At 38.4% G+C, this 23810-nt stretch overlaps 1 protein-coding gene and 1 non-coding gene across 3 annotated transcripts in view; one reads left to right on the forward strand and one right to left on the reverse strand.

The window, feature by feature from the left end:
• AFG1L (AFG1 like ATPase) overlaps nt 1–23810 on the forward strand; it is a 197409-nt gene that overhangs the window by 40869 nt on the left and 132730 nt on the right. For both annotated transcript variants that reach the window (XM_045499208.1, XM_045499207.1), the window contains exon 4: nt 13476–13527. In XM_045499208.1, the coding sequence (XP_045355164.1) occupies nt 13476–13527 (52 nt within the window). The remainder of the gene's footprint in view (nt 1–13475; nt 13528–23810) is intronic.
• On the reverse strand, nt 12313–12450 carry LOC123610057. The gene has a single exon (XR_006718083.1). It is a non-coding gene; the product is annotated as a small nucleolar RNA SNORA70 (small nucleolar RNA).

Genomic DNA, 23810 nt, shown 5'->3' on the forward strand with positions numbered 1-23810 from the left:
CCTCTAGTCAACAGAACCATTCAGTGTTCCATTAGACAGACAAATAGAACAAAATAGAAAGTTCAGAACTTCAATGAAAACTTGATGTGCTATTGACTTGGCACTGAAAATCAGTGGGGAAAAAGATGGTCTAGTCAATAAATATGGACGAGAGGCTGAGAAAATTGATTATGTGAAAAGTAAAATAAAATTAGGTATCTTTTTCTTTAAACATAAACATAAATTACATAGAATTAATGTCTTAAACTTCTTGAAGAAAATATAAAGGAATATCTTTATGAACCTGGGAATAGTAAAAATTTCCTATAAAAGATAGGAAAACCTAAATTATGAAGATAAATGTGGATACATTTGACTATACTAAAATTTAAAACTTATAGCTGAGAAAAAGTGACGTAGAAAAGGTGAAAAGGCAGAACACAGACTGGGAGAAAATACTTGCATTAAAAATAATTGATTGTGGATTGTTATCTAGATTGCATAAAGAACTATCAAAAACAAGAAAAAACACCTCAGTAGAAAAATGGATGAAGAGTCTGTCTTGTGGGGATAACTAGCAGATGCCACAAAACTGGATAAATAAATCAGAATGTATTTCTAAAATGGAATGTTGCATAACATGGGGATTTTTTTTCTCAGAGGAAATAGGATACAAAGGGAGGCTTCAGTTGTGTCTAATATTTTATTACTTAAATTTTGGGATAAATATGTTAAAATATAAAGATTTGAAAAAGTTGGGTGGTAGGTAACTAGCTATTCAATATTTTATCAAATTTAGCCTATTTATTATATTCTATAGTAAAAATATTTTAAGTGTAATTGTTAGATATTTCAACAGGTTTCTTAAAATCATTTTTAGGGGCACCTGGGTGGCTTGGTCGGTTGAGCATCCGACTTTGGCTCAGGTCATGATTTCACAATTCGTGGGTTGGAGCCCTGTGTTGGGCTCTGTGTTGACAGCTGAGAGCCTGGAGTCTGCTTCAGATTCTGGGTCTTCCTCTCTCTCTACCCCTCCCCCGCTCATGCTCTGTCTCTGTCTCTCAAAAATAAATAAACATTAGAAAAAACTTTAAAAATACAATTTAAAAATAATTTTGGGGAAATTACAACTTGATGATGTAATTTTAGACTCTACTGTTTCATCATTTGCTTCTTACAAATAGACTAAAGAAGGGGAACTATTAGCACATAGCTCAGAAAGGCCTAGAAAGTATTATAGACTTTTTAGCAATGGAAATTTTTTCTCTTTCTGAAGTTCCATAAGCTGAATTGTCTTGGCTTAAATCTTTTTCATGAGTGCCAGATGTTTCTGAGTTCTATATATGTAGTTAGGTATTCATTTTTATTTATTTATTTTTTTTAATGTTTATTTTTGAGAGAGAGAGAGAGAGAGAGAGAGAGAGAGAGAGAGAGCGCAAATGGGGGCGGGGCAGAGAGAGAGGGAGGCACAGAATCTGAAGCAGACTCCAGGCTCTGAGCTGTCAGCGCAGAGCCCGATGAGGGGCTCAAACCCATGAACCGCAAGATCATGACCTGAGCCGAAGTCAGACGCTTAACTGACTGAGCCACCCACGTACTCCTGTAGTTATGTGTTCATTTAATATTGATTTAATCTTATCTTATGTTTGGTAATGTTTTGTCTTTTTCAAGTAATGTGCCCATTTCAAGTACTGGGGAAATAATGAGACAAGTGTTTTCTTGCTTTTTCTTTTCTTTTCTTTTTCTTTTTAAAATTTAAATCCAAGTTAGTTAACATATAGTGTAATAATGTTTTCAAGAATAGAATTTAGTGATTCATCACTTACATATAACACTCAGTGCTCATCCCAACAAGTGTCCTCTTTAATGGCCATTGCCCAGTTAGCCCATCCCCTCAATAAACACCCAACCAGCAACCCTCAGTTTGTTCTGTGTATTTAAGAGTCTCTTATGGTTTGTCTCCCTCTCTGTTTTTATATTTTTTTACTTCCCTTCCCCTATGTTCACCTTTTTGTTTCTTAAATTCTACATATAAGTGAAATCATATGATGTCTTTCTTTGACTAATTTTGCTTAGCATAATACACTCTAGTTCCATCCGCATTGTTGCAAATGGCAAGATTTCATTCTTTTTGATTGCTGAGTAATATTCCATTGTATACCACATCTTCTTTAGTCATTCAAGAACAATATTTCTAACACATAATCTGATTATACCATTCTCCCATTTAAGGGTTCTTGATGCCCTTGGGAAAAAGTACAGACACATTAGTGTGTTCTACAGGGTCCTTGAGAACCTGGTCCCTGCTTCTAGCCAGCCTCATCTGTTTTAATTCTCTGCCGTTAAAGCACCAGCTGTGACAAACTATTTGAAGCACCTTGGGCAAGACTAGGACCTTCTCTTGTCTTGGAGTCTGCCAATGCTACATCTCATCTTCTTTTGTTTAGCACCTCTCATATTGCCCACCTGGTGACCACATATTCCTTTAGTAAATACTTTGTTTTCTGAATCTTCTGGGTCTGCAGAGCCTAGCTCACTGCCTGGCACAAAGTAGGTGCTCAGTCCTTAATCCTTGTTTGCAGAATAAATGAAAAATGAATGGCAAAGCCATCATTGAAGATTCAGAAGACAATTCTCTGATTGTCAATTCTCTGATAATTCTGAATGATAGGCTATCAGTCTATCCATGTGTCTGTGTGAGTGTTGGTGTCTCTGTGAGTTTCTATATCCATATGTGTCTCTTTGGATGTGTTTGTATTCTCATTCCCTCCTTAGCATCAGTTTTTGATAATCCAGGAGAAGCCTGGAAGGTCACTTTAATTCTTCAAATTCAGAACTTCAACCAGGGATATTCAGACCAAGGGATATTTTTCACATTTTTTTTTTTTAATGAATTCCAGATTGGTTTGAGAATTATGCTTGTGTCTTGGATATCTCTCTGAACTAGTAGTGGACCGGAATAGATCACACCTAGTATAGCTTTGTCTAAGCCAGTCAGAATCAGAGTACCAGTTAGGAGTGAGCAGACAGTGTAGATTTGCTGAAGAAATTACCTGCCATCATTTGTTTCCCAGTGGCACATGTGGGCACTTAAAAATGCTTGTTGCTTGAATGCATGAGGCACTAAAAAGTCATTTGCATCCTCAAACTATGTTATAATAAAAAATGGAGCCATTTCTTATCCTAGTTGTTCTAGAGGTTTAAGCTCACCCCCCCCTTCACCCCCCCCCATACATACTTGCTATTTAGGTACATAAATAGGCTTAATTATAGGAGTAAACTGAACAAATTGGTGTACTTTAGGTTAGGAGGGTTCTTCTGCAATTCAACTGAAGGCATTTTAAAAAAGATTTTCATTTAAAGAGGCTTTATGGGTGCTAACATATAGTTCATTCTTTTAGTTTTTAAAGATCTCCTTAGAAACCTGAAGTGATCTACTTTTATCAGAAAGTGGTCTATGTTGAGAATGATATAATGCTAGTTTTTAAAAGATGTAATTATGCCCAGCATTCCAGCTGGAATCATTGTCTCTGATTCTATCATTTTTGGAGATAATAATGGAATGATGAGGGGAGTGGGGAGAAACAGGAAAAGTAGTATTCCTGCATTTTAAACAAATTGAAAACAACCCTTTTTATTTTAAAGCACCACCCTTATTATCTAATTGTCCTAATGGAAATTATGCTGGAGTAGCAGGTGGGGAGTAACCCGGAAAGGTGGAGGACATGCTATTTCAATTTATAACTTTGGTGAAAATCACCTCGGATTACTTTTTAATGCTAGAATTTTTAACATAAGGAACAAAACATAAGTTAAAATGATTAAATCAAAATATTCGGAATGAGGATAACAAATGTTTACTTTGCCGCAGTTAAAGGAATAGTTTTGGTAACAGTTTTGAAAGCAGTTGTCTAAAATGTAAATATGCAGATACTTTTGGAATAATTTTAGACTGAATTCAAAAGTAAAAGCATTTCACCAAAGGGGGGGGGGCGGGGAGTAAAAGCAATTTAGTTATTAGTCACCACATTTTTTCCCCAACTTTTTATTTTGAAAAATTTTGGAGCACCTGGGTGTCTCAGTTGGTTAAGCATCCAATTTGGGCTCAGATCATGATCTCACAGTTCTGTTCACGGGTTTGAGCCCCACATCGGGCTCTCTGCTGTCAGCACAGAGCCTGCTCAGATCCTCTATTCCACTTTGGATCCTCTGTACCTACTTCTCTCTGCCCCTACCCTACTCGTGCTCTCTCTCTCTCTCTCTCTCTCTCTCAAAAATAAGTAACCATTACAAAAATTTTCAACAATACTTAAGTCTATGAATGTTAACAATTTGCCACGTTTGTTTTTTTCTCTCTAAATTATGTTTTTTTCTTTTTCTTTTTTCTTTAATTACCTGAAAGATGCAACATAATAACCCTTGACCCTTAAAAACATCATTATGTATTTCCTAACAAGGATATTCTCCTGAATAACTATATTACCAGTATCATACCCAAGAAATTTAACCCTGGTATAATAGTATTATTTAAAATAGGGTTGCCTGATTTAGCAAATAAAAATACAGGATATCTGGTTAAATGTAAATTTCAGATAAATAATACTTCTTTAGTGTATGTATGTCTCTTGTAATATTTGGGACATAATATATACTAAAAAAAATTTGATGTTAATCTGAAACTCATATTTAACTGGCCATCGTGTATTTTCTCTGGTAACCCTAAATATGAAGCCCATGTTAAAATTTCTTCAGTTGTCCCCTAAATATCCTTTTAACTCTGTGTGTGTTTGGATTCACACTTTGAATTTGATTATGTCTCATAAAATTTTGGTAGAATAATGATTGGATATTTACTTCTTACAATGTAAGCCCCATGTTCAAAAGATTCTATGGGTGTGAATGGGCTTTTATATACTGTATATAAACTTCAAAACATAAATTTCTACTGAATTTAGCAGTTCGGAGTACATCACAAGCAAGACCCCAAACATTGGTGCTATCAGCACATTTTTCATTGGACAGTTGGCAGTTTAGCTGTATTGTTTTGAAAAATTTTAATGACACTCTTTTAACACCTGCTTTTCCTAATCCTCCCTTTTGATTTAAGTTATTACAGCAGGTCTCCTAAACTTAAGAATGCTCTGTGACTAGAGAGTTCTGTGAGATTTTTTGTTTTGTTTTGTTTTTTAGATTCCACAGATAAGTGGTATCATTCAGTATATATCTTTTTCTTTTATTTTTTTGAAGTTTGTTTATTTTTACATATTTTTAATGTTTTCTTTATTTTTTGAGAGATAGTGTGTGAGCAGGGGAGGGACAGAGGAAGAGGGGGACAGAAGATCAGAAGCAGGCTATGCACTGAAAGCAGCAAGCCCAACGATGGGCTTGAACTCATGAACTGCAAGATCACAACCCGAGCCGAAGTTGGATACTCAACTGACTGAGCCACCCAGGCGCCCTTAAGTTTATTTATTTTAAGGAATCTCTAAACCCAACGTGGGGCTCAAACTCACAATCCCAGGATCAAGACTTGCATGCTCCTCCAACTGGGCCAGCCAGGCACCCCAGTACATGTCTTTTTCTGCTTGATTTATTTCACTTAGCTTGATGCCCTCAGTGTCCATTCATGTTGTCACAAATGGCAAGATTTCCTTCTTTTATTATGCCTAATATCCCATTGTAAATATACACCACATTTTCTTTATCTGTTCATCGATTCATATACCCTTAGGTTGTTGTCATGTCTTGGCACATGTAAATAGTGCCACAGTGAACATGGAGGTGCAGATATCTCTCTGAGTTAGTGTTTTCATTTCCTTTGGATAAATGCCCAGAAATGGAAAGCTGGACATCTATGGGGTGTCTCCAAAAGTGTGCAGTGTGACCTCCCCAAATGGGAGTACATTAAAATTCACTGTGCTATGAAAAAAAAAAAAATTATAGCAGTTCATATTCTTACCAGTTTATGAGCCTGCCTGTCTCCCTACATCTTTGACAACACCGTATTCTCTCAGACTTCTAGATTTTTGTCATGGCAATATTTCATTGTTATATTAAATCACACCACTTTTATTGTGAATGAGAAGTACTCTTTCAAATGTTTAAGCCATTTGTATTTGTTTTTCTTACTGATTTATAAAAACTCTGTTTACTAAGGAAATAAATTCTTGTCTCTAATAAATATTGCAAGATTTTTTCCTTGTCTTTTACTGTTAGCATTTTTTCCCCCCAAGCAGAAATGGTTAATTTCACTGCTTTAAGTCTTTCTGCCTTTTCCATTATAGTTTTTGGGTTTATATCTTGCTTTGTAAGACATTACACTTAAAGATTGTAAAAATGAATTCACAAGAAGGCTTTTATAAAGATGTTGATGAAAAGGATTACAGGAGAAGTGAAACATTTAATTTGGTGGTCATGGTTCCTGAAAAGGTGGTGGGGGTGGGGGTGAGGACTGAGATCCAGAAATTGAGAGAACATTGCATAGGAAGAGGAATCCTCTTACTTTGTCACAGGAGGGAGAGAGGAAAGGATGGGTGCCGATATGGGTGGGATTGCAATTTCATATAGGAAGTTGAAAGAGTTCCACCTCAATGCCTTCTGTTTTCTCTCTAAGGAGAAGTAGGAGACATCTGCTGAAAGTGATGGGGGAGGTGTAGTTCGGCTTGAAGAGAGCTGAGAAGGTTCCAGAGAAGCACTGCAGAAACAGAGAGTGAACTAACCAGAGAAATGGAATTGCTGGCAATATGAAGGGACTGGCGAGAAGCTGCACTCTAAAGAGATTTCAGACTGTTTCAGCAATATTCCGAAGGCTGGGTGAACATGATGGGAAGGTTGATTTTCTATTTTTAGCTATCCTCCCATCATTTATTTTTAATTTTATTTCATTATGGTTGGACTAAAGTGATTCTTTGGAATTTATTGAGGTTTCCTTTATGGCTTAGCATATTGACTATATTTGAAATTGGGCTACATGTTCCTGAATATATTCTTTATTTGTTGAACATAGGGTTTACATAGATATAAAATAGCTTGAGTGCACATTGGTGTTCAGATCTTAGAGATGTCTCAAATGATACGATGTTTCTTTTTTTTTTTTTTTTTTTTTTTTGGTGCATAGGCTTTGATGGAAACAGACATTGTAAAACTTAAAGTTTGCAGTCTTGAGCATGAGGGAATGGACCTTGCAATTAGTGGGAACGCCCTGTGCTCTGCCCTGTACTCAGTAGATAAGGAAACAGCAGGCTGTTGAGTTGATAAGTCTTATCCAGGGTCACAAAACTAGTAAGTAGCAGAACCAGCATTTTTACCCAGCCCTTTGGAGCTCATTTCCAGTATTCTTCTGCTCTTTTATGCTTAGTAGAGGCAGATAATAGGTTACCACTATCTTTCAACATCATCTTTATTTATTTTTAATTAAAAAAATTTTTTTTGTTAACATTTATTTATTTTTGAGAGACAGAGACAGAACATGAGCAAGGGGAGGGACAGAGGGAGAGGGAAACACAGACTCTGAAGCAGGCTCCAGGCTCTGAGCTGGCAGCACAGAGCCTGACGTGGGGCTCGAACCCACAAAGCATGAGATCATGGCCTGAGCCGAAGTCGGATGCTTAACCAACTGAGCCACCCAGGTGCCCCTATTTTTTATTTTTTTTTTAAATTTAATGTTTATTTTATTTTTGAGAGAGAGAGGGAGGGAGGGAGGGGAGGGGCAGAGAGAGAGGGAGAGAGAGGATCTGAAGCAGGCCCTGCACTGTCAGTGGAGAGCGCAGTGCGGGGCTCAAACTCACGAACCGTGAGATCATGACCCCAATTGAAGTCAGAGCTCAACCGACTGAGCCACCCAGGTGCGCTCCCCACAACATCATCTTTAAACTTACCATCTGCACAGTCTATAATATAGTGTCATTGGAGATTTACCAAAAGCCCAGTGGAGAAGGTGTCGTCATCCTGCTTTATGAATTTCTGAAGATACAAGTAACATAGCAAATCTTACAACTGGTCACTAATGAAACTTGTTCATCTTCAGAGTTTCAGGCCTTTGTTTAGTGTTAAGTGTATGCATTTAAAGGATAGGGCGTGTATCAGAGTCCTGGCAGGAAACCGTTCACAGCAGATGTTTCAAATAAAGACTGAATCAAGATGACTTAGTCATGACTTAATCAGGCCTAAGACAGCAAACGAGATGGAGAACGTAAGGAGGAGCCTGGAGTGGGGTGGAGCTGTGGCATGAGGGCCTGATTGATGGTCCTGAAGGGATGCAGCTCTGCCAGAGACATAGCAATGAAGCCAGGAGGAAACAGGAAGGAATGGTCTGATTTTTCTTTTCTCCCTCTCTTCCATCTCCTGAAGTAGTATGTCACAGGGGCTAACGCCAGCTAGCAGCCAGCCAGCAAGGTTAGCCTCCTGGGGTGCAGAGCTGGAGGAAGGAGATGGTTGGGGGAGGGGAGCAAATGGAGAATATCAGCACCTAAGAATGATAGCAGGGTGGAGTTTTTTGAGACCTAAGAACAAATGATAGAAATTAAAACACTATAGGGGTGCTTGGGTGGCTAGGTCGGTTAAGAGTCTGAGGTCGGGTCATGATCTGAAGGTTCGTGGGTTGGAGCCCCACTTCAGAGTCTGTGCTGAGAGCATGGACACTGCTTGGGATTCTGTCTTTCTCTTTCTGTCTCTGCAACCCCCCCCCCCTTACCCCCCCCCCCCCCACTCCTCCCCTACTCATGCTGTGGTCTCAAAATAAACTTAAAAAAATTAAAGCATCATAAAGGAAATTTAATGGAACTGAAAAATAGGGTAAATTGTGAGAAAATGTAAATTAGGAGCATGTAAATGATGTGGGTTTCTGTCTAAGTCATTTTGAACAAAATTGTGAACCTTACTTTCTGTGAATTCACTACTATAAATAAGGAATTTTAAAACTTCTTTAGGACCCATTTTATAGTCTTCTAAATAGTCTTACTGTTCACCATTTGATTCTGATTTTCCCCTTAAAATACAGATTTTTATATTTTTATTTTTATTTTTTTTTAAGATTTTAAGTAATCTCTACACCCTATCTCTACTTGGGGCTCAAACTTACAACTCCAAGATCAAGAGTCACACGCTCTACTGACTGAACCATCCAGGTGCCCCGAACTATAGATTTTTAGGGGTGCCTGGGTGGCTTAGTTGGTTGAACATCCGACTTTTGCTTTGGGCTGAGGTCATGATCTCCCGGTTCATGGGTTCAAGCCCCACGTTGGGCTTTGTGCTGGCGGTAAGGAGCCTGCTTGGGATTCTCCCCCTCCCTCTCTCTCTGCCCCTCCCCTGTGCACATGCTCTCTGTCTGTCAACATGAATACAAATTTAAAAAAACCTTTAAAAAAGTATAGATTTTTAAATCCCTTGAAATAATTTCAGTAATTTTTGGATGACTGAAAGTATATTAGGAGAAAATTGAAAAAGTGAAAAGTGAAAATACTTGGAGTATATTTTGTTTAGGTAGATGGTATCTAACATGTTATAATTATAATATGTATATGTAATACATATTATATAATTTAAAAATATGTATGTAATATATAGTGTAATATAACATTTGCCAAAATGTTTTTTTCCAAAATATGTTGAGTTTGAGTGGGTAAAACGGAAGATAGGACCAAATGCTGGGTTTTTTTGGCAGCATTGAGTTCTCTCTGTGTCATCTTTTCCTCCCAATCTTTAAGTTTTTGCCTCGAACTTCATTTATTTAGCATATATTGGTGATCTCATGTGAATAGTACTAGAGACCCTAGACTATTCCCGCAAAGTGTGTTATGAAGAATTATGAATTGCTATGACCCTTGGAGTTACCTAATACAGAACATTGCTTTCAAAAGATTTTTTAAAATTTATTTTGAGAGAGAGGGTCGATGGGGGAGGGGCAGGGAGAGGGGGGTGGGGAAAGAGACTCCTAAGCAAACGCCATGCTGTCAGCACAGAGCCAGATGGGGGCTCTGTCTCACAAACCATGAGATCATGACCTGAGCCGAAATCAAGAGTCTGTCGCTTAACTGACTGAGCCATCCAGGCGCCCTTCAAAAGATTTCTAATACATAGACTATACTTAGAGATTATGAAGTTCTATGTAAGCTTTCCAATTTGAAGCTGTTCTAAAATTATTTAAGAGCATAATGCTTTTTTCTGGCAAGTTGAAAATAGCATAACCAGTGTACAAGAATGGCTCGTATGAGATCTTAAAACAAAACAAATTAAGAGGTTTTGGCAGGAATGGAATCTGTTTTCAGCTGAGATTTAAGAATAGATTGAGAGTTAATGTGCAGAGGAACACAGGGAATGCAGTCAGCTGGCACAATCAAAGCAAAGAACGTCCTTTTGCCTAAATGGTGGGGAAGGGGCATGCTAGAGTCAGGGGCTGGATTTATAGAGAAGGCTGAGAGGGGCAGGAAAGCAAGAGAAGTTTCTGAGATGTTGGAGTGAACTCACAGACTAAAAAACAACAGCCATTATGTACTAGATTGTATCTAGCCTTTGAGTATGTTCTCAGCCAAAATCCTGACTGCTCTGGTTTGTTCTAAGAGGCATAACCTTTGCCTCTTTCTGCTTTTACCCTTCCTGAATTCTCTCTGCTCTTGCTTACTTGGTTTTTTGCACAGGTGTCTAGAAATTTGCAGAGTTCAAAGGTTACTTTTCTAAGTGGAACAAAATTTAGTATGGTTATTTGGGTTGACAGTAGTATCAGGCAAAGAGAAGTTGCATTTTGTTTCTTCCTTGGAGCCCTCCATCCTCCTATTTTGATCTGGACTTGATTGCCTTCTTCATCTGCTTGTGTCTCTGCTTCTGGAGCAACTCTCTATCTCACCAGGGCTTCCTTCACAGGATCCTTTGTCTTTCCTGGAGTCTAGGAGTTCCTATTTCTGTTAGGGGGATATTATTAAGACCCGCTATGTATGGGGGCACCTGGGTGGCTCAATCATTTAAGTGTCTGACTTGGGCTCAGGTCATGATCTGATGGTTTGTGAGTTTGAGCCCTACGTCGGGTTCTGTGCTGACAGCTTGGAGCCTGGAGCCTGCTTCAGATTGTGTGTCTCCCTCTTTCTCTGCCACTTCCCCCCTCACACTCTATCTCTCTCTCTCAAAAATAAATAAATGTTAAAAAAAAAATAGACCTTCTATGTATGGAATGTCAATTTTCCATTTTCATACTTGATGGATACTTAGGGTAGATTAGATTGGAAATCGTTGCCCCTCAAATCTTACTCAAGTCTTTATCTGTTGTTCGTGACTTGTTACCCTACTCCTTTGTCACCCTCCCCAATGGCCACCTCAGACATTTGTAGAATGTTTCCTCTATCCCTGGTGTATAAAATTTCAGGGTTATGACTTGGTATTGGTTTTATTTCCCTCTCTCTGCTGGGCACTTACTCTTTCCTCCCAAATCTAGAAATGAAGTCCTTCAAATCTGAGAAAAATCTTGGTATTATTCCTTAGATAACTTCCTCCTCTCTTTTCCCTCTATTTTCCCTTTCTGGAATTCCTTTTTTTTTTTTTTTTTTTTTGGCCAGACATTGGACTTCCTGATGAATTAATCCAGTAATCTTATATTTTCCATTTATTATTGTTGCTGTTTATTGTATTTTCATTTTTTAAAAAATGTTTGTTTGAGAGAGAGAGTGGTGGAGGGGGAGAGCAAAAGAGGGAGATAGAGAATCCCAAGCAGGCTCTGGAGCTGTCAGCACAGAGCCCGATCCAGGACTCGATCTCACGAACCATGAAATCATATCCTGAGTCCAAATCAAGAGTCAGAGGCTTAACCAACTAAGTCACCTAGGCACCCCTAAAGACTTTGTATTTTAAAAGTAATCTTTACACCCAACATGGGGCTTGAATTTACAACCCCAAGATTAAGAGTCACATGCTCCACTGCCTGGGCCAGCCAGGTGCCCCTCTGCTACCATATTTTATTTATTTATGTATTTATGTACTTATGTATTTATGTATTTATTTTTTAGACAGGCAGTAGGGTTTATTGGTGGTCATGAATAGGGAAGGTACAGTGCCAAGTTTCTCATGAGTGCAGAGCCTGCCCTTTTTCCAAGAGGCCATAATTAGGGATGTATTTGACCCCACAGCCATCTGGGATGAGCTGTTTTCCTACTACCATGAATTCAAATTCATCCGCATTAAACTTAGTAAATCCCCGTTTCCTAGAAATGTACATCTTCTGTCAGCCAGAGAACTTGAACTTGGCCTTGTGTGGGGCCTCAATCACATGTTCCTTGTTTTGCAGCTTGGTTACCGTTGGAGCCTAGATTGGAGATGGGGTGAGGTCATACATCAATGTCCACTGGAAAGGGCTGTCTCCAAGGTCCCTTAGGGCAACCCATACAATCACCAGGCTGCATATACTACCAAGGAGGCTACTATTCGCAGCCATTGCATACTGAGCCCCCACAGGGAAAGAGCACAGCCTACTTACTTAATTGGCTGCAGATCTGCTACCGTATTTTAAATTTCATTCTTAATGTTCCTTTTTAAAAATTGCATTTTGTTCTTGCTTTACAGTTTTAAAAGCTTTTCTCGTTTTCCCCAGCATATTAATTATACTGATTCCAGTTTTATTTTGAAGTTTCCTTTTGCTGTCTAGGTAGTCTCTGTTTCCTCTGAGTTTTTATCCTCTCTGTACTCTTGCTCTGGTCTCCAGCTTTCATCTTGGGCATTTTTCTTTTCACGTTTCTATTGATTCTTGACTGTCAATTCATTTTAGCATCTTTTCAGATACTGACAAGCCGATCGAAGGCTCCATCATAAGAGGGTGGTTGCTTGGTGGTGCTCTGTTGTGAGGTGATCTAATAGGGACCAGGTATTTCTTTGGGAAAAATCCACACATAAGTACCTTTGGGCTTTTTCTTTTCTGTAGACTATTTAGTGTCTCCAGAAAAATTCCTCTGCTCTCTTGCTAGCTGGAAATGAGCTAGGCTGTCATTGTTTGGGGAGCCCACTTGGGGAAGAGGGCATAGTTATTAAATGACGTAAGGGATGTAAACTCCACTTGTGTGACTTCAGCCCTTGCCCTGGGCTGCTGTGATTCTTGCCTCCTACATTAAAATGGAAGTTGGTAGGGGCGCCTGGGTGGCGCAGTCGGTTAAGCGTCCGACTTCAGCCAGGTCACGATCTCGCGGTCTGTGAGTTCGAGCTCCGCGTCAGGCTCTGGGCTGATGGCTCAGAGCCTGGAGCCTGTTTCTGATTCTGTGTCTCCCTCTCTCTCTGCCCCTCCCCCGTTCATGCTCTGTCTCTCTCTGTCCCCAAAAAATAAATAAACGTTGAAAAAAAAAATTAAAAAAATAAAATAAAATAAAATGGAAGTTGGGCTTCATAGCTTTTGCATCAACTTTTTTTGTACTCATTATGTATAATAGCCTGTTTTAGTCCTATATGTTATAGTTAGGAACACTGTGTATATGGTGATATTTAATTATTTGCATGTTAGAGATTTATAATTTGTTCTTAATTTACAGCTGTTTTCAAGGAGCAAACCTCCAAGGGGCCTGTATGTTTATGGAGATGTTGGTAAGTGTGCTAAAATAAGTTTTGAGTGGTCCAAACAGGAAATTTCCCAGGTTTAGCCCAGGGATATTTCCATTTCCATCCCTCAGTCTGCCACCAGGTAGGGAATAGGATGGGGCAAAGTAAAACAGGAGGAGAGGATAGGGGAGAGGTGGGAGCTATCTTAGTTTTCACTTTCACTTTTCATAGAGAAGTGACCTGAGCTGAAGTCGGATGCTTAACCGACTGAGCCACCAGACGCTCCTAGGCACCCCTATTCTTAATGGATGAGTGGTTATGTTTCCTTGGTCTCCCACATCCACATACTGGGCACAAAGACTTACCTTTTCATGGAAACCTTATGAGCTATCGCTTACCTTCTAGATTTAACTAATCAATGAATGTCTGCTTCTTTTCTGACTTTGTTCTCGGTGAAATTGTCTGTTGTTTGGCTTCTGTTTCCTTCAAACAAGTTCTTTTCTCCTGGTCCTAAACCTTTCCCTGTTTACCCACATCTATTGATGTCATAAAGGTGGCTCTTATTTTATTTGGTCTTAATGCTTATCAATCATTTCTTTTATTGGCTTACTCAAAATGCACATTTACATACAGCAAAATCGGTTTGCTCCTCAACTGATAAGCCTCAGGCTCCCCTACAGCCATAACAAATTTGTGCTATGAGAAAATGGTAGCAAAAGTTTTTATCTTAATAAGAATTTTAGGACCAGAAAAGTATTAGGAGTTGAATAAGTAGTTATGGTGCCTTAAAGATCCAACTGTTCTTTTCTGGGTCCTCCCTCTTCCCATTTGTTTATGAATGCCTGTAAATACCTGCTCTACACTTAGAGATTTAGCAAGTTTAAATAAAAGAATCGGTGAGTTCATAAACAAGTGGATGATAAGAGATTGTCCTTTAAGATTCATCAAGTTCTTGGAGCTTACAGATTTGGAAAATGTCAAAGAAGTTCAAGCTATTCTATTTTGTTTTTGTTTTTTGTTTTTTTTTTTTTTACATTTTAAAGTAATCTCTACACTCACCATGGGGCTTAAACTCACAGCCCCAAGATCAAGAGTTGTACGCTCTTCTGACCAAGCCAGCCAGGCACCCCCAAGCTATTCTTTTTCTTAGTTCATTGGCTAATTGGTATTTTTAAGAATAGCATATGCTTATTTCTTATTTAGAAAGCAATTTATTCCAAAGGCTTATTTACAAAGCAATTTATTCCACAGTTTTATGTGTCTGCACCTTTGGGTACTGTTCTCATTCTGTGGTCATCTCTTATTCTTTGCCTCTTTGGAGAACATTTACTTCCTATACTTTCACTTTCACGTTTAGTCATTGCTAAAATCAACATCTTTGTTTCTCCTGTTACCTTAACCACTTACCCATAAATGGAGATGGTTAGTAAAGCACAACTGTTTCTACTTCTGCAAAAGGGCTTTTAAAAAAAAAACCCAAAACCTATAAAAGTTACTGGATTTTAGTTTGGAAAATACAGCCATATGCTAACAAATTGAAGGGAGGTATAACAAGCGTCATTCGTCCGAGTGCTTGAAGGAATTGGAGAAGATGTGATAACATGGGATGTTCACAGAGCTGGGTGTGTGGCAACCTTTGCTTAAGAACATCTTTATAGCGTAGAGAGGGGAAGAGAAAGGAATTCTAAAATAGGAAGGAAGATGAACATTTTGGTGGCTATACTCAGTTTAGTTTAGGATACTTACAAAAACAGGTAGTAAAAGATAGGTCAATTCTCAGTTTGAGGGCGTTCTCTGGCTGGGAGAATAGCCTCAGAATGCTCTCCCAAGCTCTTTTTTGTTACTATTTTCCTTTTTTTAGCTTGGGAAACAGGTGTTCAGTTTCAGAGAGACTCATGACAAAGAGAGGTCTGTGTCATAGCACCCCCTTCCCTTCCTTATTTCTGCACTTGCCCTAGGCTCTGTCATGCATGCTTCTTTCTACTCATGTGGAGATGACTGACTCAGATGGATCCTCAATCCAGGGAGCCCCAGTAGATTTGATTCAGTAATTTTCATTCATTTTCACTAATAAAATGCTTATTAGCACATCTCCTGCAGAAGCCAAAAGCTGCAATAGGAGTGTTTTTTTTTTTTAATAAAATTTTTTATAAATATGTTAAATGTTATATTTATATAAATGTTTTATTAATGTTAAATTTATTTATTTTTTGAGAGACAGAGTATGACTGGTAGAGGGGCAGAGAGAGAGGGAGTCACAGATTTGGAAGCAAGCTCCAGGCTCTGAGCTGTCAGCACAGAGCTGGATGTGGGGCTTAAACTCACGAACGCGAGATCATGACCTGAGCCGAAGTTGGATGCTTAACTGACGCCCAGTAGTGTTTTGTGGCTTCATTCTTACCCTGCAGTTGGCTTTCTTGGGTTTCAGCTCTGGCTAGCAGACTGCTGTGGTGATGGCGGGTTGTTGATTTCCCTGATACATTTGGAGAGAATCAAAGGAGGTTTTTGTTTATCAGTCCCTTTTCTGCTGCCTCCTGGTTTAGCCTCACCTGCTTCACATTGATAATTTCACCAGTCAAAAGACAGGCTGGTTTTAGGATTAGGAGTTGGGAAGCAAAACTCTGGGCTTGGGGCAGTGATGGAGGACACCAGCCCCCGCTCCTTTAGCAGGAAGATTGGCTGTGAAAAGGGCACCATGGGGAAGGGGGGCTAGCGCTTGAGTAGTCCTTTTTGGCTTCATAACTATATAGGCTTGAAAGTTAGAACTTAAAAGGGTTTTAGGTTTTATAAGAATCTTCTCTTGAGAAAAATACAAGGTTTTATTTAGGATACTGCAGAGACCAAAGCAAAATTGTGAGGTAGATAAAATTTATTGTTGGTTTCTTCCCCACATTTTTTCAACATCTGTCCTCATTCTTGCATTCACTTGACAAGTGTCTGCTGTGTGCCAGGCACCGTGTTGTTTCTGCAGATGGTGGTGGTCAATAAAAGCAGACACAGTATTTGCTCACCCGAAGCTTACGGACTCTTGTGATGGCTCTACAAACGTTTTTTGAACATAACCTACAGTAAAAAAATATTTTTATATTCTGACGTGCATGTGAGTGTGTGTGTGTGCACACATATGTACACACACACACCCTGAAAAATAGTTTCATGAAAGAAACTTACCCTTACCGTACATTTTGATATTTTCTATTCTATTCTATGAAAAAATAATTCTGGTTGTAGAGGCAGTTTTTAAAAAAATTCTTTTAAATCTTTATTTTTGAGAGACAGAGAGACAGTGCAAGTAGGGGAGGAACAGAGAGAGAGGGAGACACAGAATCTGAATCAGGGTTCAGGCTCTGAGCTGTTGGCATTCTAGGGTTTGTTTCTGCTGTTTCATCTCTTTGGGCATTAGGATTTCTCATGCTGGATCTTCCATGAGACACAGCTTTCTCCTCTACTAGTTAAACTTACCTGGTTGGACTCATATTATTCCAGGATCTTCTAGCCTTCTAGCTAAACTTCTGAACTATTTCTAAGCTGTTTTTAATCTAAACTATTCTAAACTACTTTTTAAGTTTTTTGTTAAAATTTTTAAATATTTATTTTAGAGACACACACACACACACACACACACACACACAGCACAAGTGGGAGAGGGGCAGAGAGAGGGAGACACAGAATCCGAAGCGGGCTCCAGCTGTCAGCACAGAGCTCGACGTGGGGCTTGAACCCATGAACTGCAAGATCATGACCTGAGCCGAGGTGAGACACTTAACTGACTAAGCCACCAGGCACCACTACTTTTTAAGTTTTTAATGGGTTTTATTGGATTAATGGGTTACTGTTCCAGAACATTTGCATTTAAAGAGAGTCTTCTGAGAGTTAGAATTTCACTGAGACTTAGTATATGAAATAGAACTGTAGTGATTCAGTTGGCCAGTTGGCGATTTTGGGCAGACAAATCTTTTTTTTTTTTTTTTTTTAATGTTCATTTATTTTTGAGACAGAGAGAGCATGAGCGGGGGAGGGGCGGAGAGAGAGACACACACACAGAATCTGAGGCAGGCTCCAGGCTCAGAGCCATCAGCACAGAGCCCGACGTGGGGCTCGAACTCGTCAACTGCGAGATCATGACCTGAGCCGAAGCCAGACACTCAACCGACTGAGACACCCAGGTGCCCCCTGGGCAGAGACATCTTTTAACATCTCTGAAATTCTACCACACACAGGCTCTTGCCCACCCATACTAAATCTAATGGTGCTTATCATAGACACATGTAAAGAATTTTACATTTTAGAAAGATCTTTGCTACCGTTTCTTTCCTTTTTTTGTTAGTGTCATGAACTTAACATTTTCTTCATATTCTCCCTAAACACTCTTTGGTGCTGAGGAAAGTCAAATATTAATAATTAATTGGGTATATTTACTAGTCTCTGTTAGAAGTAGAGAAAAAAATAGATATTGGTAGAAATTAATAAGAGAACAAACACAAAATAAGTAGAATTAAGTATATATAAGCCATACCATTTTCATATTAACATTTTAAATTTCATTAAGTATTCAGTTACTCAGATTTCTAATTATATCATAAACGTTTCTGTTTTCAATGTGCTATTGTTAAGTCTTTAGTCTGTGTGTGTGTGTGTGTGAGTGTGTGTGTGTCTCACATCATACCACAGAAACGCATCAGCAAAATTCAGGCTGTTCATATATATGCAACATATGTAATGCATGTATAATGTTACATACATACATATATAAACCGATTTGTCTGGTAGGATTTCCTACAACCTGGATCTTGCTGGTACATCCCTGTGGTATAGTGTGAGAGTCTTCCAACTTTGTCTTTTTCAAGATTGTTTTGGCTATTCTATGGCTTTTGCATTTCCATATAAATTTTATTTATTTATTTATTTATTTATTTATTTATTTATTTATTTATCTATCTATCTATCTATCTATTTATTTATTTATTTATGAGAGAATGCAAGCATGAGTGGGGGAGGGACAGATGGAGAGGTAGAGAGAGAATCTTAAGCAGGCTCCATGCTCAGGGCGGAGCTGGATGCGGGGCTCAATCTCACAAACTGAGTCACTAAGGCGCCCTGTTATTTTCTTCTTCAAAAAATAATAGTCACCCCAATGAGTGTGAAGTGGTATCTCATCGTGCATTTCTCAAATGATTAGTGATATCGAGCATCTTTTCATTGTAGGTTTCTTTTGTATTTGTCCTTTATGTGTTTGAAAGTATGCTGCTTTTCCTAGTTTGCTGAGAGATTTGATCATAAACGCGTGTTGAGTTTTTTTCAAGTGTGATGATTACATGGTTTTTATATGTTAAATTTTATTTTGGCAGGGGTTAAGTTACTTACATGCCAGCTCAATTTATTTGAAGGTGTTTTTAATTGAAATTTTTATTAAGATAATTAATAGATTCACATATACTAGTAAGAAGTAATAATGGAGGTATCTGTGTACATGTTACTCATTTCTCCCCAAAGGTAACATTTTACAAAGACTACATACAGTATAAATATCACAAACAGAATGACATTGATACAATTCACTGATCTCATTCAAATTTCTTGTTTTACTTGTACTCATTTATGTATGTGTGTATTTAGTTCTATATAATTTATCGCCTGGTGGTTCATGTATCCACCACCACAGTCAAGGGACTACACATTCTGTCACCGCAAGAGTCCCTTGTATTGCTCATAATTTTATAACCATACCTAGTCACCCATTGTTTCTAAGTCCTGTAAACCACGAATCTGTTCTCCATTCCTAAGATTCTGACATTTCAAAAATGTTACATAAATGGCATAGTATGTAACCTCATGAGTTTGGCCTTTTTTTTTTTTTTTTTTTTTTTTCTTTCTCAGCATAATTCTTTGGACATTCATTCAAGTCGTATGAGTTCAGTATCTCTGGAAATTGTTCATCTTACAGTTCCCTGGTGGCCATTCTTTGCCTCACATCGTAGAGGATCACCCTACACATGAGCAGCTAGTATTCAGCCAAAGACTCAAGAATACCCTCATGTTGATTTCTGGAGCTCTTTCATAGCTTCCTTTTCCCTGGCACTTTGCCTTGCAAATTTCACCTCTGTGGGACTCCTAATTCTGATCTCTCTTAACCCATCTCAGCCAGTCGTGGGCGTTTTGCTTGGATTCCTCCATTCTGTTCAGCAGTCTGGAGGGTGCCTCCAAGCCAAAAGCTGAAGTGATCTAGGACTCATCTTGTTTTTTCCTTCCGTCATGGATCAGTCTTGTACTGTTATTTTCCAGTGTCTGAAAACATTAGTTTCATGTATTTCATCCTGTTTTCTAGTTGTTTACATTGGGATGGCAAGTCTGGAACCAGTTACTCTCACATAGTCTCTCAAATGTTTTCATTTTCTTGGTACACATTGCCAAGCTTTTCTTGCTCCAAGGTGATACAAATGTTCACACATATTATCTGCTGGGTCTTTCATATTTGTTAGCACCTTGGATTCATCTGGAAATAATTTTGGTGTGAAATGTGATGGTAGAGATCTAGTTTTATTTTTTGCAAAGGGTTGAGCATTTGTCTTTAGCAATTGCTGTTTTTTTTCATATACACTCATATATACTCAGATCTGCTTAATTGGTTTAGTTGATTTTTTAAAAAATTCAGTACCACTCAAATATAATTTCTCTAATTTCATAATATATTTGTATTATGTAGTTTCTCTTCTTCCTGTCTTTGCCCCCCCATCTCTATTACTTGCTACTTATCTTGTTTTAGAACATTTTTGACATTTTTTAAAAAGAAGTTAACTGCTCAGCAGAATTTTTAAAAGTGTGGGTGTTTTGTTTTACTCAAATGTTAAGTGCTTTATTTTTTTCTAATTAATCATGGGTCTTAGATATCATGCCATATCAGAACATATAGATTTACCTCATTCATTTTACTGGGTATAATATTTTATTATATGAACATTTCACAATTCACTTAACCAGTTTCCTGTTGATAGGCATTTGTTTATTTTTTATTATTTTTTTTACCAAGAGATTGACTTTAGGATCATGTTGTCAAGTTATTCCTAAGTTGATTTTTTTTAATGTTTATTTATTTTTGAGAGAGAGAGAGAGAGAGAGAGAGAACGAACACGAGCAGGGGAGGAGCAGAGACAGAGGGAGACACAGAATCAATAACAGGCTCCAGGCTCTGAGTTGTCAGCACAGAGCCCGATGCCGGGCTTGAATTCACAAACCGTGGGATCATGATCTGAGCTGAAGCCGGACGCTCATCTGACTGAGCAACCAGGCGCCCCCCTAAGTTGAGTTTGATTGGGATTTGACTGAGCTTTGAAGTAATTTAGGGGAAAAAAATCTCCTTATACTATTGATTTTGGTTCTGAGTATTTTTAAATACTTATCTTTTGATGGATACTACCAAACTGACTTCCAGAAAGGATTTTTTTGTTTAATTTTATTTATTTATAGTGTATGTGTGTGTGTGTGTGTGTGAGAGAGAGAGAGAGAGAGAGAGAGAGAGAGAACATGTACAAGTGGGGAACGGGCAGAGAGAGGGAAAGAGAGAATCCCAGGCAGGCTCTGCACTGTCAGCGCAGAGCCCAACGTGGGGCTCGAGCTCATCAACTGTGAGATCATGACCCGAGCTGAAACCTAGAGTCTTAACCGACTGAGTCACCCAGGCGCCCCCAGGAGGGCTGGTTTTATACTACCACCAGAAGTGTATTGGAGTGCTTGTTTTCCTACATCGTCACCAATATAAAAATGTTGTATAATTGGTGTTTTAATTTGTATTCCTTTTTATTTCTGGTAGAATTAAACTTTTAAAAATATGTTTAAAGCTATGTATTTATATTTTTTGTGTCATTTGAATACTCATTTTTTTTTTTTTGCTCATTGATCATCTGTTTTTTTCTTTCCCCTCTTGAGTCTGTACTGTTTAGTACTCTTTCAGTTGTAGCGGGGAAAAAAAGGCAGTTGAGTTAGCTAAACCAGAAGAGGAATTTAAAGGTTGGTTTAATTATTCGGTTGAATAATTAATTAATAATAATTATTAAGTTGAATGAATTAAGTTGATTGAACTGAGGGTAGATCTATATTTACTATCTTAAATAATGTGTTAGGGATCTCTCTCCCTTTCCCTCCATTTCCCTTTTCCTTCATCTTTTTTGTCCTGCTTTCCTTTTTGTCTTCATTCTTTTTTTTTTTTTTTTTTTTTTTTTAAATTTTTTTTTTTCAACGTTTATTTATTTTGGGGACAGAGAGAGACAGAGCATGAACGGGGGAGGGGCAGAGAGAGAGGGAGACACAGAATCGGAAACAGGCTCCAGGCTCTGAGCCATCAGCCCAGAGCCCGACGTGGGGCTCGAACTCACGGACCGCGAGATCGTGACCTGGCTGAAGTCGGACGCTTAACCGACTGCGCCACCCAGGCGCCCCCCTTTTTGTCTTCATTCTTGTTCACAGGTTTGTCATTGGATTCATTGTTGGTCACAATTTTTTGCAGTTATAGAAAAGATTTCTGGAATTTTCTAGGTTGCTCTTTCAGAAAGAAAAGAGATGATGGTCATTCTCAGAACCTATATTCACTGCCCCTGGATAACACTGACCTAACCTAGGTACATGCCGATTGCAGCGCCAACCACAGTGTATATGATAACGGGGTATTTTTGATTGGCCCATCCTGTGATTAATACCCTCATAGAATCATGCTAAGTAGAGAAGTTTGCAGAAGGAAGAGATTTAGGACAGACCACAAAACAGAACAAAACAAAATACACAATTCCATTGTAGTTTTTAAGGGCTTTTTGTATTTTAAAGATACGTAAGGTCAATCTTTAAAGTTTCATGAAGGCTGGGATTTTTGTCCGTTTTGTTTACTACTAGACCCTGAGGCACGATAGGGCCTCACACATGGTGTTCAGTAACAATATATTGATTGTATAAATAAAGATATTAATTTTATTTATAGTGATTTTGATATTCAGAAGGTTGAAGTTCATGTAGCCTAATTTATCATTTTTTTCTTTCTGATTTTTTTTTGCTTTTATTTCCAGAAACGTTTTAGATGATGGTGTTGTTAAGTCTGTTTTTTAAAGTGTTAGCACAAAGATTGCATTCAAATATATATTATTCACATTTTTGGTTAGATAATTCATGACTTTTTTTCTGGATCTACAAGTATACTGTGCTTCATGCAGCAGAGTTTGAAACTTTATTTTTTGCATAAATGTAATGATTTAAAATCTGCCACTTACTGTATCAAGAAATGTTATACTGAATGGTTTTACAAAAAATTATTTTTAAATCTAATTGATCTCTTTATTAGTGACCAAATGTGTTTGGTGAATTGTACTTTCATATACAAAAAACTTTCTGGTAATTCCAGTGGCATAGGTTCAAAGTCATGTGAAGTGGAGGAAAGCCAAATAGATTTAAGGCTCAGATTTTACATCCTCAGCTGCCTATCAATACGCGTAGCTCCTGCAAAGAGAGGATGGGCACTGTGGTAGAGTGGTGGTGGAGAAAGTGGTGAGGGTGAGAGAGAGCACCAGCCTGGCCTGGCTGGGCCTGCTGAGGAATGCTGGGTCTGAACCCAGCTCTAGTGCCACCAGTGTCCCCAGAGCTCTGGGCTTCCTGTGAGGGAATAAGACTTTCTGTGCATACTTTGTTGAATGTGATTCTTTGATTACTAAAGCAATCACAGTGATTAAAAATTTCGGTGTGTTGAGGGGCGCCTGGGTGGCTCAGTTGGTTAAGCGTCCGACTTCTTCAGCTCAGGTCATGATCTCGTGGTTCGTGGGTTTGAGCCCCGTGTTGGACTCTGCTGACAGCTCAGAGCCTGGAGCCTGTTTCAGATTCTGTGTCTCTCTCTCTCTCTGTGACCCTCCCCTGTTCATGCTCTGTCTCTCTCTGTCTCAAAAATAAATAAACATTAAAAAAAAAATTAAAAAAATTTCGGTGTGTTGAATATTAGATAATTAAATTATAAGGGTTAACTATATTAGAATTTCTTCAAGTAGGCCTCATTTTGAAAGACTTAGGTGCTGAGCTTTTTAAGAAAGTGTTACATTTTAAGAACACTTTCTTAAAAAGCTGAAACAAAACAAACAAAGGGGGAAAAAAAGACAAACGGAGAAAGAGACTCTTAACTATGGAGAACCTGATGGTTACCAGGGCAGAAGTGGTGGAGGGATGTGTGAAATAAACTAGGTGATGGGGGTTAAGGAGTGTGCTTGTCATGATGAGTTCCAGGTGATGTATAAAATTGTTGAATCACTGTATTGTATACCTGAAACTAATTTAACTCTGTATATTTACTGGAATTAAAATAA

The sequence above is a fragment of the Leopardus geoffroyi genome, chromosome B2 (genome assembly GCF_018350155.1).
Source record: "Leopardus geoffroyi isolate Oge1 chromosome B2, O.geoffroyi_Oge1_pat1.0, whole genome shotgun sequence".
NCBI lineage: Eukaryota > Metazoa > Chordata > Mammalia > Carnivora > Felidae > Leopardus > Leopardus geoffroyi.